At 49.4% G+C, this 16,092-nt stretch overlaps 1 protein-coding gene across 2 annotated transcripts in view; it reads left to right on the forward strand.

Annotated features, from left to right (window-relative positions):
- Positions 1–16,092, forward strand: part of E75 (ecdysone-induced protein 75) — a 145,544-nt gene that overhangs the window by 112,907 nt on the left and 16,545 nt on the right. Inside the window, exons 1-2 of one of the 2 annotated variants that reach the window (XM_076310845.1) lie at positions 11,485–11,746; positions 12,199–12,287. In XM_076310845.1, coding sequence (XP_076166960.1) covers positions 11,500–11,746; positions 12,199–12,287 — 336 coding nt within the window. In that variant the 5' untranslated portion in view covers positions 11,485–11,499. Of the gene's footprint in view, positions 1–11,484; positions 11,747–12,198; positions 12,288–16,092 lie in introns of those variants that run through there. The other variant, XM_076310846.1, reaches the window with a different exon arrangement.

A 16,092-nucleotide genomic window follows, 5' to 3' on the forward strand; every position in this document is an offset into this window, starting at 1 on the left:
GTCGTGGGGAAAACAGAGCATCGAAATCATTGAGAGAAGCAAAGAAACCGATGAAATTATTGCGCGAAGCGTAAACCGTTTAAAAAAACAGAAAAGTAGGAACGATGTTCCGTCAGAAAATCGTGAAAGGTTGCAAAATTCTGAACAGAGGATCGTTTCTTTCGTGATATCGAGATTAAAAGCAAACAATCGTTGCCGATCGAGCACGGTTAAAATTATCCGCGCGGTTATGGCTTGAAAGACTCCGGCAAATCCTCGGTTTCAGTTATCCTGTTAAGAACGATACACGTTGTATCTACTATGTAATATTATGATATTACGTAATCACACGCCGCGAAGGTGTGCGCCTAATAATTCTACACCAGCTACCGTACTCGCTGCCATAATCGTCAATCCGATCTCCTAATAGCCGAGAAAACACCAGGAAGTTATCAGCGATGGGCTCCGTAACGACCAAACCTAGCCAGGTCGTCGCGTTTGACTCGAACTCTAATAACCGCTCGGCTTCGGAATTGCGTCGATAATAATCCATAATAATGCTCGCAACATGCAACGGCATCTACGTCGTTCGAGCCGCCTTAAAATCCTTCCTTGGGTTCGGCTGGAAAAATTCTTGGAAATTCACCCTTTGGCGTGGGTCGAAATCGTTCGAGGAGACATCGATCGAGTCTTCCTGGTTGGTTACGGTTGCTCACGGCTGTGAAAACGGATCGTTTCGGTTGTACACAGCCCGAGAAATGAAGTACGATCGATAATTAACGGAAAATACTTTTTCAAGTAAACGTTCGAGATGTTGCTCTCTTCGTAGAATTTTTTAGACTCTGATGTTACTTAACTCTCGCGATACGAGCGATTTAGGCGACCGTGAGATCGTCACGGAGTATCTTTCTTAACGTTCGAAGGAACAAAGGTCTATCTGGGTCCAGATAGACCCCAGGTGTTGCAAGGGTTGGTCGAAGTTGTTGAAATTTTGATTTCGATTCTACGTAACGTCCACGGAATCAATTACCACGAGCAAGAAAGATCGTCGAGGTGAACAACTTGTACTCGTTCCCGCTTCTGGATGTCACTTCGTCGATTCCCGGAGCGTCCTAAGTGATTTAGGGCTGGGAGAAGTTTATCGTACCCGCCAGTTACAGCTTCATCCTTCTGGGCAAAGATATCGGTCTCGCGCCGTGTATATTTGTGTGTCCCTGTTGAACCTTGCTTTTATGGGTAATAAGAACCTGGAACGGGAGACGTCAATGGGATTAAATTATGTCTCGAGTATTTTACGTCGCGATGCTTTCGTTTCGACTCGCGACGGGGTCGTTAGGGTCTTGGCTTCTTAAGTGGTTATACTCGGTTAAGGGTATCACCAACCGAACAATTACAAACGACACGGGCTCGGTACAACCTGCAACTGGATCAAGATTTAATCTCGGTTGTGTCCTCCGCTCCGGATGAAAACCTCTACAAGTTTGAACATTCTTACCAATTACGTTGGTAAGACACCTATAAACGTGACAAACTGTGAGAATAGGATTGGTCGATTAAAATCTCGGAAACTGAGAGATCCAATTGTGTCTCGACTAACGACGAATATAAGCAATCTCGTCGTAGATTAAAAAGACTGACTTTGACTTTTACAGATAGAATCGATCGGTAACAATTAACGAGTACGACGAATTCTGTTTCAAGATCGATAGAACCTCCTAGATAGATATTTACTCTCTCGTTGTACTTTATACCCGGACCAAAAATTTCCAGAGGTTTAAACATCATTATTGAGAATATAAAACCATCACCGTTGTCCTCGAACGTGACAAAATCGGTAAAGTCTCGGAAGCCTAGAGATCCGATTAATTCGTAACAATCGACCGTGAATGCAACGAATCCTGTTGCAAGTTAAAAAGAAAGGTTTCAAGCAGTTAGGGACTCAGCGTTCCCTCGAACAGTTCGATAAGTTTTCCACAAGGTCAACGATACGACGTGGATACTCCAGTTACCAAGGGTCGACGATCCAGGAGAACCGTTGTCCTTGTGACAAAATCGGTAAAGTCTCGTAAGCCTAAATGTTCGATTAAAAGGAAAATGGTTCAGGCGGGTGTAAAATTGTAATTGTTCTAGCTTTCGATCGCGAATACAACGAATCCTGTTGCAAGTTAAAAGGAAGGTTTCGAGCGGTTAGCGACTCGGCGTTCCCTCGAACAGTTCGATAAGTTTTCCACAAGGTCAACGATACGACGTGGATACTCCAGTTACCAAGCGTCGACGATCGAGGAGAACTGTTGACGGAGGCAGAACGTCGGTCGGCGACCGGACGTTCAGTGCCAAGGACGCGGCAAGGTAGACAATGAAGCCTCCATTGCCGCGTGAAAATAGCTTCTAATTATGCTCCGGCTCGTTACATTTTTATCTTTGCCTCTGCACGCGTCGCTGGCTCCGCTATTGCGATGCCTCGCGTTGGAAAAAGGTTTAGGCGGGTGTAGAATTGTAATTGTTCTAGCTTTCTCGACGATTCTCAAACGTTCGTTCGCGCTCGCGCTCGCGCGAATACACGGGCTCGGAGTTTCTTTATCGCGCCTGACGGATGAAGTTATTTTCCTTGAAAAAAACGTTGAGCGAGTTATGTGCAAGTTGCTGCCCGGATAATTAGTTTCCTTTTGCAATTATTTTCCTTGCCGCGTTACCGTGCTTAATACCGCGATCGAAAATGTTTTATGCAGTTGAAATAAACCGACGCCGATCCGTAGCGTTTCTCGGCTACGATACAATGATGGTGCGTACTTTCTTTTTTCCGGAATTCTGGAAATCGTCGGGTACGCGCGCATTAGCGGTAACTTGCAATCTTCTTTCGATCGAATGCGTTAACGCGATCGGTGGTCCGTCACCACGTGGAAACGCGCGTAACTGTCTCAATTGAAAACGTTGAAACGGACTGAAAACCCGAAATACAAACTTCAAGATCCAATCGATCGAACTTCGATCGGAGGTACACCACCGAAGCTGTTACTTCGTATCGGTCGATATTTCCGTAAAAAATTCCCCGCGCTGTGGTTTTTCTTTCTTTCTTTTTTTCTTCTCCGTTTATCGTGCGAATCAGGTGTTCGCTGCAAATTCAATTAATACCGTTAACGTCGACAAGTAGCCACGCATACCTTCGTCGAAACAAACAAACGTCCCCATTAACATAAACCCAGCGACCGGTGCAGGAAAATATGACGCAGCGAACCTCGAAATTCGTGGAAGAACTGACACGCGCAGGCGATGACGATGAATTCACTAATACTGTTTCTCGCGAGGGGTCGTCGACCATCAGGCGGATAGCCGTTTGTATAAATTTCTCAGGAGGCGCGATAGATTATGCCGATGCGGCACGCAGTCGCGTTCGTAGCGATGTCCTTCTTGTTGTCGGTGTCCGCTCGGCTGCCGTTCCACGAACACTTATGATGTACGGTTCGATCATCGAACTCTACCGCCAACTTCCCCGAAACACTCGAGCCTGATTTAAATCCCGATCGATGCAATTAACTTTAATCACCGCGCTCGAACAATGACGGCTGTAATCCGACGATACTTGTCGGTAATTAGTTCGGTTAATTGGGCTTCGCGTTGGATAGGACACGGTTTGTACGGGAAGGTAGACGATTATTTGAGAAGATTCTCGCGAGTCGAAGATTCGAACGGAGAACGGTTAGGTGTCTTCGTACGGTGTCTATCGGTTATGTTGGCCGTTCGATGCCGCAGAGGTCCTTCGCGTTTCTTCCGGCACGTTTTCTCCGATTCGTCGCCGGAGTCCGATAATACCGACACGTGCGATCGCTTTACACCGCTCGATTAAAATTAGATGCCACGCGAGGGCCACGGTGTATTCGTTGCATATAAATGGGGTATCGCTGCAGGTCGCTAGCCGATTTCAAGGAAACGACTCCGTCTGACCTCCGTCGTCGTCGGCCATTATGTTCGAGGTCTGTTCAACTTTTGCGGACGACGGCTCGCGGATTCGCAACGGGTCGCTCTTTTACCTCTGACGATTTATGCCACGGTTCTTCATTTTTTTTTTTTCTTTTTACATTAATTTGCAAATATTTGAACGAAAGAAAGGACATTTTTCGGGTATCGAAGTCAGAACGATGATCGAGTACAATGGAACGTCGATTTCAGGTCGTTGTCGAAAAGTTTACGAGCTTCTCTCTGTTGTTGTTTCGTTCTTTCGACGTGTGTTGTAATTTGTGTTAGGTAACGAATACGGTAACTCTTCGAACGTTGAATCTATTTTTTTTTTCTTTCTACATTAATTTGCAAATATTTGAAAAAAGAAAGGACATTTTTCGGGTATCGAAGTCAGAACGATGATCGAGTACAATGGAACGTCGATTTTAGGTCGTTGTCGAAAAGTTTACGAGCTTCTCTCTGTTGTTGTTTCGTTCTTTCGACGTGTTGTAATTTGTGTTAGGTAACGAATACGGTAACTCTTCGAACGTTGAATCTATTTTTTTTTTCTTTCTACATTAATTTGCAAATATTTGAAAAAAGAAAGGACATTTTCCGGTATCGAAGTCAGAACGATGATCGAGTACAATGGAACGTCGATTTCAGGTCGTTGTCGAAAAGTTTACGAGCTTCTCTCTGTTGTTGTTTCGTTCTTTCGACGTGTGTTGTAATTTGTGTTAGGTAACGAATACGGAAACTCTTCGAATGTTGAATTTATTTTTTTTTTTTTTTTCTGGGAGTTTCTATTTCTTTTTACGGTGACGACAAAATCCCTTTGCCAGTGTGACACGGACTATTGTCAAGCGTCGCGCAGTGTTTTCTACAAAGTCCAGTGTGCCAAGAAACGTCTCGTTATGTGACACGTATCCGATATAACAGATCTCCGCATTTGTTCGGCGAGGTGTACTGCATTTAACCTCTTTGATTGGTCGACTATCGTTCGCGGGGATCAGAATCGGTCTACGCGTTCTTGATTTTGTTTACCACTTGTAGATTTATCGATTTATAATTTCCAACGCGATGGAAGAACAATTCTTTTACTACGTATTTTTTTCAAATTTTTTTCTCCATAATATTTCTTACTGGAAAAAAATATATATTCGGTACAAGTGGCCTCGTTCGTGAAATTAATAACAACGATGATATTTCTACCGGGCCGTGGCTCGTGTCTTTTTTCTATCGTTCTTCAATTCTTCTAAAAGAATCCTACGTACAAAAAAAAAAACTTCCAACTGGTCACCGACAATTAACACGCGAACATTTGTGCTAACGCGCGTTAATCGAAAACAAAGACCTTGATTCGTGTCTTTTTTCTTTCGTTTCTTAAAAAAATCCTATATAAAAAAACTTCTAATCGAGCATCAGCAATTAACACATGGACCTTTGTACCAACGTACGTTCAATTCCCATCGAAAACGAAGACCTTCGTTCTCATCTTTTTTTCATCGTTTTCTAATTCTTCTGAAAAAAATCCTATATAAAAAAGAAACTCTCGACCACACACCAACAATTAACACACGAGCACACCGAAGACCTTGACTCGTATCTTTTTTTCATCATTTCCTAATTTATGTAAAGAAATCCTATTAAAACAAAAGTTGTTAATCGGGTATCGGCAAATAATACACGGACCACATCTTTGCGCAAACGATCTATTCAATTCTCATCAAAAACGAGACTCACCTAGACTCGTACCTTTTTTTCAACTTTTCCAAATGTTTCCAAAATATAACTAAACGAAAAACATCGAACCAGCAAATAATACACAGACTACATCTTTGTGCAAACGATCTGTTCAATTCACATCAAAAGAGGTCCTTGATCCTTTTTCTCAACTTTTCCTAATTACTCAAAAAAATACCTAAACGAAAAACATCGAACCAGCAAATAATACACAGACCACATCTTTGTGCAAACGATCTGTTCAATTCTCATAAAAAACGAGGTCCTACATCCTTTTTCTCAACTTTTCCTAATTACTCCAAAAAATACCTAAACGAAATTCATTGAACCAGCAAATAATACACAGACCACACCTTCCAAATTTGTCCAAAAAATAACTAAAAGAAAAACATCAAACCAGCAAACAATACACAGACCACATCTTTGCGCAAACGACCCATTCAACTCCTATCGAAAACGAAATCCCGAACTCGCACATTTTTCTCAACTTTTCCAAATTTTTCCAAGAAATACCAACGCGAAAAACATCGAAGTAACAAATAACGCACGTACCGCACCTTTCTGTCAACCGTACGTTCAAACGAGGACCTTGAGTGTAAATTGAAAAAAATTCCCGCGCGTTTGTTCGCGAGTGTCCGCGCGCGTTGGCAAAGTAGCGCGAAGCGTACCGGCGGCTTCGCGTCGTTTTGCTCCAGAAAGGAAAAATCGCGAGGAGATGGCTAGCCTCGCAGCGATGTGCGCGCGCGTTCGCGCGCGTGTATTCTAATTGAAAGCCGGGCCCGACGCCGCGCCGAACGAGGACAAAGGAATAAACGAGCCGAGGACAGAGCGAAAAAAGCAATCGACCGGGGCCGAAGAAGGTCGACAACGCTGGGACAGCGAGGGACAGGGTCAGTGCTCGTAATAGCGCAGCCATAAAATCATGAAAATAAATTATTGCGTAGATGATGGCGGGACGTTAACTTCCAGGCTGGTCTCGTGACACCACGGCCATCGTCGACGACCGTTAAGCCGCCCCGCACCCCACCGGGCCCTGTGCACACACACCGGAGAAAGTTTACGTTTATGCGTTTACGAAGCCGGCAATAAACGAGCGTCGCCCCGAGCGAAACCGAGAGAGAAACAATGAAAGAAAATGAGAAAGAGAGGCGTAAACGGCGACGTTTACGAGGCCTCTCGCGAGTGCCTCCGAGCCAAAGGGTTGCGAACCGGGCAAGGGTTGAAGGGGCTCGTGTTTGGGTTTCCAGTTTATTGTAGCCCCCACGGATCCTCCGTATCCTGGAAATTCTCCGCTCGGAGGTTTTTCGAGGGAAAATATCGAGTTTCCACCCCTGGATCGGCTCTTTCCAGCCGAAACGGGTGTATCCGACTCGACAATGAGAGATACTTCCGGTTCCAGCGCGGAAAACACTCGTGCTCGTCCCTACTCTAACCCTCTGGTTCTCGTATCTCGGAGGGTTATCGAGAAAGAGGAATCTCCCGAGCGGGTTCTCCTTTTCGAGAATGTTCTCTTCGGTAGCTGTGTCCTGGAACTACCATTCCACATTTTGTACTCCCTCTTGTTGTTTCTGGAAGCGTCTATAAAAAAAAAAAGAAAAAAACGTGCACATAGGAATGCGTACGAACGTGATTCGGAGGAGGTCTTTTCGTGCTCGATTACGGGGGTATAGTGTGTACGCATTTTGCGTTTGTTTCTTCATTCGTTGTTTCTTCGAACGAGTTCGCGAAAGGTGAATCGGGGTTCGAGGAATCCAAAATGAACGTAACGCGGACCTAGCTGCGCCCGAATGTCACCTGGTCGTAGCAATCGCGCATCTTTCGAGCGGGAGGTGATTCAACGATTATACCGGGGCATCCTCGCGTAGTTATTTTCATCCGACGAGCGATAGGAATGCAATTGACATTTCCGAAGGTAGCCAGAAGACCGCGCCGGCGTGCTTGAAATTGTGACCGATCGCGGGTGTCCGTTTGTCAGCGAATCGAACGATTGCCGCGCGATATTCTCCGGCTTGCTCTAAGGTTTCGTAACGCTTTGTTCCGACGTCCTCGTCACCGGTCGTAACGCCGGGAAAGGAAAGTTCCAAAGGTAAGCGCGCAACGAAATGCGTGGGCGATCGTCATCCGACAGGTGGCAGCGATACACCGACCGCGTAGGAGGCGCTCGCGACAAAATCCTGCGCGAACCAGCGAAATAAATCGCGGGAAGGTGCACCGGACGAGAAATTTACTCTAGCGAATTCCTCGGTACACTTCTCGAACCGAGCGTCCTTGCGACACATCCATTTCTTGTAATCGAAACCGATACGATAACACCGAATGTTCCGGTATTTTCTCAGTCTTCTCGTTTTATCGTCAAGTTACGAACACGAGTTTCGTTTGCGATGACAGTTCGGATCTAACCTGAACCTAAGTGCGTTTCTTGGGTCTTTGTTGACCCGTCACCTTCTTTCAATACAAAGTTTCTCTTTTAATTAAAGTTACAACGAAAGTTAAGGTTAAACCTTAGGTATGAGTGCGTTCCTCGGGTCATTTTCGACCCATCGTGACTCTACAGTACATTCCTTCTCCACAATTGAAGCGATCGCAACAGGTATCGCTGGGTTTCCCGATACTCTCGTACTATAAAGTTGAAGACGCAAGTGTTTGGAACATTTTTATATTATATATTGAAATGCGAGCCTGCTCGAAGTCGATCCTTCGACAGAGATCACTTCTGTAATCTATCGATCGATCGCGTGCGGTAAACGCTCACGGGCGTTCGCCGCGCGTGCGTACTCCGCGTACGAGAAGATCTCCCGCACGCGACACGCGGTTTCGCGCGAAACTCGTCCGAGAACGATATCGATCACCCGAACTCGATCGAGCGGTGACGAACGAACGACGCAGAGTCGTTAGGCGAATCTCGGTCCCGAGCGGACAGTAGTTCTGCCCCCGTTTTCGGTGACGGAGCGAATCAGCGGTAAACCGATCCCCGTGCAGCCGTAAAATTCCATTCGTTCGATGGCCCAGTCGCGAGAACGCTAAGGCGCACGGCAAACACGATACCGAAATCCTGAGGCAGTTTCGCGCGAACGTGTGTAATCGAAGCAGGTTCATCGAACCGCCATCACGTTTTTTGCTCACGAGCACGCACGTGCCTATCGTCCTTCGAATCGGAATTGGGGCCCCGCCGCGGATGCGATCTCGGTACTGGCGAATTTCTCGCGCGTAGAGGGGGTACGTGGAGAAGAACGAGGAGAAGGGGTGAGGGAACACTGTGATCCGAAACCGCGAAACGTCGAGAAACGCTTTAACGACGAAGGAGTCCTTTGTCGAGAAATCCTTGACTTCGAACACGAGAAACGAGACTCGAAAATACGCGAATACGTTTAACACGGTATTAAGACGTTGCCTCGCGAACGAAATACGAAACTCTCTAGAGTCACGTTGGAAAGTATTTGTTAATTTTCATGCGGTACGGAGGGATTGGATACATTTTGACCAACGAGTGCATTTATGATTTTTTGGGGTACGGGGGAGATTTCATGCGTAGGGGGAATATATTGTGATTTGAAATCGTAAAACGTCGAGGAAATCTTTCGATAACGGAAGGATCGAGACGTCCTTGCATCTTAAAAGGAGAAATGGTAACTTTTTCGACGATGAGAACAGTCGCGGTGGATCGACGAAATATGTTTTAAGGGATATTAGAATACTATATCCCTTAATGGGTGACGAATGAAATATGAAACCTTCGACAATTATAATTGAAATATGGTAGGATTCCGTATATTTACGAGGAAAATTTCTATTTTATTTACGATTTCTCTGGATCGGTCTTTGATCAATAGACACGGGAATTCGATAAAACCTGGTACAAAGAGATCCGAAGGAATTAAATCCAACGACGCGGAGTATGGTTGTTCGTTGACCCCCTTTCATGAAATCGTTTCATCTAAACTTTTCTTCGATTTCGTTGCGTCACTTTTCCTCGATTCGTTGTCGAGCTCTCGCGCTCCCGAAGGTTTCTGGAACGAGATTGATAAAATTTTAATTACTTCGCCGAACGGATAGGAAATTTATCGGCAACTTGTACGGTAGAAAATAAACACAACCGAGTCGGAACCCTCGAGCAAAGCGAGGGTAATTATTTCCAATCGAAGACCATTCGGTTCGGCGATCATCGGCACTTCGTTTCGGAGCATTGGTGCTCGTTAAGGCGACCCTAACCCGCGCGCGATCAGGAACCGTCGAACTGATGACAACGTAAGAGAAATGTTTCGTCGGCGAATAGATCGACCGTAGAATCGAATCGGTTCCTTTCCTCGGGTAGATACCGCTCAACAATCGATGGAATATTTTTTAGACACGCGTTGGACACGAGGAATCCATCATCGAACCCGTACCTTCGTCCTTTCGACACCGCGATGACAAAAGGCGAGCCGACGATATCGATTCGAAATCTGGAATAAACACCTCCACCGGGAAGTACCAGCAAAGAGTTGAACCGTATCGATTACGGGAATACCCGAACACCTTTCACCCTCTATCGACGAGGGACTTGGAGTTGGATACTTGGGCGAATTGCTTCTCGAACAGCTCTCTCGGCTCCCTAAATCGAACGCGTTCGACGCGCGGCGACAATTGAACGAAACGAAAGAAAAAGAGAGAAAAAGAGAGAGAGAGAGAGAGAGAGAAAGAAAAAAAAAGAAAATATAGCATAAGGGGAATCCGCGAGAACGGGACAGAGTTACGCCGCGGAGGATCGGTCTCAAGGAACAAAGACAGAAGAACGAGAGACAGAAGAGAGGCCGAGAGGAAGCCGGCAAGGTTAGAGGGAGACGAACGAAAGGCAGAAGGCGAAACGACAGCTACGGTCTCGCGGTTGGCTCGAGCGAGAGGGCGCATGGCCTTGGCCGCTGCTGCGGGGTAATTCAGTCAAGGTTTCGGCCGATGAACTTCCTCCGATGGGAGGAAGGAGAGCCGGCCGGTAGAGGTCCGCGGCAGCGGTGGGGATACGGGACGGCCAATCGCGGCGGCACGCGGCCCAGCGAGCGCCGCCGCGATTGGTCGGGCCCGTGATGCCGGTGCCCGGGCCCGCAGCCGGTTGTCAGTGACCTCCAGCATTGAAAATACGATGAACTCTCTCGGGGGGCTCTGTAAGAGCACACCGGTGCGCTGTGTGTCCTCTACTACATACTAGGTAGCCAGGGCGTAGACATTGTAGATGGTCGAGGCAGCCTGGCAAGCAGGCAGCCACATCAATCCCTCCCCTCCACCGGCCGTCGCTCCGAGTAAGGGCTGCACGGCCCCCAGGTAACCAACACTCGGCAGCGCCGAACTCCAGTCAGACCAACGCGAACCTCCCTCGAGCGAACACTTACTTTCACTCTCTCTTCTGCCTTCCATCCGCGCTCTTTCGTCTCGATTCCTGCCTCTCTCGCGCCTCGTGTGCACCCGGTTGTCTTCCTCGGTATAACACGGAGGAGGTGTCCATCGGTTGCCACAGAACGCACCTGCCCCTGCCTTCGGTAGGATCTCGTCTTCCCGTTCAGTGATATACCCACGAACCGAATTCCTGCCGGTTATCACGTGGTGGATCGGTCTTTCGTGGCTACGGATAGTACCGTAGAGACTCGTACCACGAGAAAGAGAGATACCGGAGCGAGAACAGAGGAGAGGGATTTCACGTTTACGCGCGCAATGTACGACCAGTGAGTTTGTGATTACGGTCAGTGATCGAGGGACACACAGTGGACCGATGTCGGTCCCCAGCTCAGTGCAGTGCCGTGCCAAGTGTATGGTAGATCGAAGATCCTAGAGTATTCTGGATTCCGGCGGACCCATTGAACCACGTTGAACATGATCCTTACGCCGGATAGCAGCGCACAGGCCACGACGGCGGCGACGTCACCGGCACCGGAATCGCCGATCTCGAGCATCGCGTCGCATGGTTCGCGCGCGTTCGGCGTGTCGCGCATGTCTTGCGTCTCACAGAGCATGTCGGCCGCTTATCACGTGGCACAGTTGCCCCATCATCTCAGCCCGAACATGCCCACCATGGACTCCACCGTTTCCTCGGCGAAACCCGAGCCCGAATTGAACATAGGTACGGTTTCGGGGCGAACTCGACGTCTCGTTTTTGAATTTTTCTTTCTTCTTTTTTTTTTCGAATCGAATCGAATCGTCGGGGAACCGAGTCTAGGGTCTCTCCGACGGTGAATCGACGGTTGTGTTCACGAGATATCCGTGTTTCGTCGAATCGCCGGGTAACCCGGAGAAACGATCGCGCACTGCGTGACAGCCGAGTGAAAGCAGAAAGTTGTAACACGGCGATGCTGTAACTCGCCGCGAGAGAGGAGAAAGTGTTCTTCTTTCTCTCCCACCTTTCTCCCTGACGCGCGCTCTCCGCCACGTGGAGAGAAGCACACACACACACACACACACACACACATATACGCACGCACGTATTTGGTGTGCACACCACACCCGGTTCGCGTATCTCGTTCCGTTTTGGTGGACCCGAGTGTAATCGTTTTTTTTTTCTCTCCTCTATTGCAGAATTCGACGGGACCACCGTGTTGTGCCGCGTATGCGGGGACAAGGCGTCCGGTTTTCACTATGGGGTACACTCCTGCGAGGGCTGCAAGGTGAGTCGAAATTTCGCAACTCGATACTCCCCCCTGCCTCGCGCGACTACTCCGTTCAGCATTTTCTCGATAACCGTGTTTCGTTTTCTTTCTTTCTTTTTTTTTCTTTTCTCTTTTTGTCTCCGCATTCTTGCCGAGGAATTTCGATACGCGAGGACGACGAAAATGTTGCAACGGGAGTCGAATCAACGCGAACGTTTTACGATATATTTCCTCGTGTCCCCGTACGATGAAATTGTTCCTCGACGGAGGAATTTTCGAGGAATAAAGGGGACGACGAAAAATATCGTAAACGCCGAACCGCGACACCAGCCATGTGGCCAGGAAGTGAACGGAGCTTGAATGTGAATGTACGATGCGACCAAGGCTACGGAGAAGCTATCGACCGAGCCGTGGCTCGACCTTGTCTACACGGAAATCGCGAGACGTTTCAACTGATCCTTGACGTTACCTCCTCGACCGGGTAGCCTCTCCCGGTAGACGAAAAATCTCGCCAAGGTCCCTTTTCTTCCGTCGACTGCCAGAGACAAGGGGATCCTTATCGAGTGTCCGCGCTGACGCGATCTCGAGAATATCGGGAACGCGGTTTACACGTTCGATTAACGAATATTAGTATACACTGGTTCGTGAGTCAAAGGTGTTCGCGGAGAATAATTTTTTTTTTTCTTCGAAAAAGAAATTTTGTACGATCGGTCGCAAATACGAGAACGAGTCGATTTTCGGAACGGATATTTTTCCGCGTGAAAGCATCGGGAAGGACTCGAATTTGTGAAGAAAATCTCCACCGGATACGCGGTCAGCTCGCGCGTTTTCGAGGAAAATCGAAACGGACAGAGGCTACGATCTCGGACAATAGCCACGCGGGCGGTTACGCAAAGGAAGCGTAAAATGTGGCGAAATTCTTTGACGAGCGATAACCTTCGAACATCGGTGGAAAACGCGCGTGAGAAGGGTCGAGGACAGGTAGACGCCTCGGACCGTTCGCTTTGTGTCGGGTGGTTTTCGTGCGGCCGTGTTTAGGGGTGGTGGAAATCGTTCGCACAGGTATGTGTAACGGAGACTGCACATCCGTCCGCGCCACTTCCTGTCCAGCTTCCCCACCGAAGTTTTTCTATTCTTCGACTCGGCGAACGCTCGGGGTGTATTCGACCGTCGCCGAAAATAAACGACCGCGGGTCGATTTCTTCCCGGTGAAGGGAAATAGAATCGATCGATAGGGTTCGAAATTCCTATCGTCTAGAAACAATCGACCGGTCGCTGGATCGAATCGTGGCGCGCTTTTCGCGATCGGTGACGGTGTGCCGACCGCCGATAAAAATCGTTCCCCGTGAAACCTCAAACCGAATGTAAATCGTTTCCCTCGAGACCGATAATTACGTCCCGCGAAGGCCAACGTCCTCGTGATCGTCATTGTGCGACTTCAAGGAGGCGCACGGGTGGGGGTACGGTGAGCACAGGCCGCGAATTCGCGCGCGGTAGTGGCAGAACGGCGACCCCCACCGCTCGCCCCGTTACCCCCTCCACCGGCCGGGTGGGAGTCGGTGGTGGGGAGCGCGCGCTGCCAGGTGTTGTGAATCGGCGCTCCGGTGCTCGCAGATCTTCCTCGTCCGTCGACCCGATGATTTCGTGCCCTCTCACCGAGCGCTCGCGTCTCTCTCTGACAGTTCTCTCCGATGTTCGACGTTCGCGAACTTTAACGTTGCCTCGAGAACACTTCGGTTCGAGGGTTTCCATTGCCCTCGTCGCGAGACACCGCGACAACGACCACGACGACGACAACGACAACGACAACGACGACTTTCCCTGAATCGTCCTCGCTCCGAGACACCCGTAGAACCGGAAAGCACCCCGGCGCGATCGTTTCACTCCCGGGGAGGTCGCCGTCCAGACGAAAGGAAAGAGAGAGTGGACTGGCGAGATCCCGAAAAGCCAAAGAGATGATCGCCGGCCGACCGCGGGAAAGGGAAAGTGCGTCTCGATCTCTTTCCGGTCCACGGTGCGGTGCAACCCCCGCTGTCAGCGACCGACCGACCGCGACTGGTCCTCTCGCGATCCCCCGAAACGAGAAAGAAAGAAAGAGAGAGAGAGAGAGAACCGGACGGACCGGGCGCGCGATGATATCTGTCCGCGGAGATTTTTTTCCGTCTAGGTTCCCCCACCCCGGCGAGGGATCCCCCGATCGGGGAGCCTCGGGCCGGTTGACTGGGTCAGTAACTTATGGCCGCAGCGCCGTAACAGGCGCTACGCCGAACGAGTAGTCGCCGAGTGACCTAGCCGCTAGCGGTAGAGACCGTCTTATGGTGCTGGAAGAAGGCACCCGTGGAAAGGGAAGAGAACGCGGAAGAGTGTTGGGTATCTTTAAGACTGGGTCGCTCGGTCGCACTGCTGTTGCACTATTTCGCCATAGCGACTCGCGCGCGGCCGCAAGCTACTTTTCCTCGGTCGCTTCTCCGCTTCGTTCCTCTGCGTCCAGGTTCAAGGAATCTCTCTCTCTCTCTCTCTCTCTCTCTCTCTCTCTCTCTCTCTCTCTCTATATATATATATATATATATATATATATAAATTTTTTCTCTTTATATATATAAATATTCTTTCCTTATATACGTAAAGTTTCTCTCTCCATAAAAAACGGTGAACTTTTCGATTCTCTCGAGCAAAGAAGCTGTCGAAAGTCCACGAGGGACGTGGAAATTTTTCGGAACGTTCGAAAACGATGAAACATCGTCGGTATTCGGTTCGCGGAAGAGTCGGAAAATGGCGGGAACCGATCGGGCCCGCGATTCCGCAGGGAGTAGTTCTCGCGTTGGCCCAGATTTCGTCGGGACGTTGCCCCCTCCCTCCCTTCCTCCGTCCCTCCGTCCTCCTCCCTCTCCCGGAGCACGACACTTTTCGTGCACGCGTCACTGACCTGGGCTCAGTTTTACGGGCACGAGAGATTCTCGTTGGCGGCGATCACGTGGCCGTGCGATAAACGCGCGATAAAAGCCACGGTATATCCCGCGCCGCGACGCGTTGCGGAATAAACGGCTCGATTCACGAAAGGGCTCCACCGAATCCGTGTGCCCCGTGTATCTTACTCCTCCACCCTAGTACACGTCGCCCCGTACGCGGATCTCTCCCCCTTCCCCTCCCCCATCCAACCGAGCTCCGAGTAATCGCGTTCCCGGGGATTTTTCAGCGTTCGTGGCGCGTACCATCGGAACACTCGAATCTCGAATCGGTTCGTTCTCGCGAGCGCGCGCAGGGTCAACGTTCGCGGTGTATCCACTTTCCATACGGTCGAAATTCGCGCGCGAAACACTCCTGCCCCCCCTTCCCTTTCCCCCGTCCTCTTGGAATTCCTATGGAGTATCACGGGACGACGACGACGACAACGACGAGGATCGTGCGCGGAACGGAGGGGGAGCACCGTAGGAAAAGAGCGAAAAATGGTTGGATTTTCTTTCTTTTTATTTTTCGCCGGTCGACGTTCCTTCGTAAATCTCCTCCCCGGCGGGACAATCAACGGTGGAGGTGTGCGCGTCGACTCTTTTTCCGGAGGGTTGAAACCAGGCGACCGGTGCATTAACCCTCCGGTCGTCGACCCCCGAGCCAGTTACGTCACACGACTGTTCCCTCCTCCCTCTACACCACCACCTCCTGGCTGCTCGCTGCCCCCTTCCGCCGCGGGTGAGAGCAGCCCCCCCTCCCCGGCTTCCCTCTGCTCCCTCGAGCTCCTTCCTCCACCTCCGTCGCATCCTCCTCGTCTCACCTCCCCTACTCTATCGCCAGCGCGCGCGGATTCTCCTCCTCTCCTCCTTTTCCT

Source organism: Ptiloglossa arizonensis, chromosome 5 (genome assembly GCF_051014685.1).
Source record: "Ptiloglossa arizonensis isolate GNS036 chromosome 5, iyPtiAriz1_principal, whole genome shotgun sequence".
NCBI classification, from domain to species: Eukaryota; Metazoa; Arthropoda; class Insecta; order Hymenoptera; family Colletidae; genus Ptiloglossa; species Ptiloglossa arizonensis.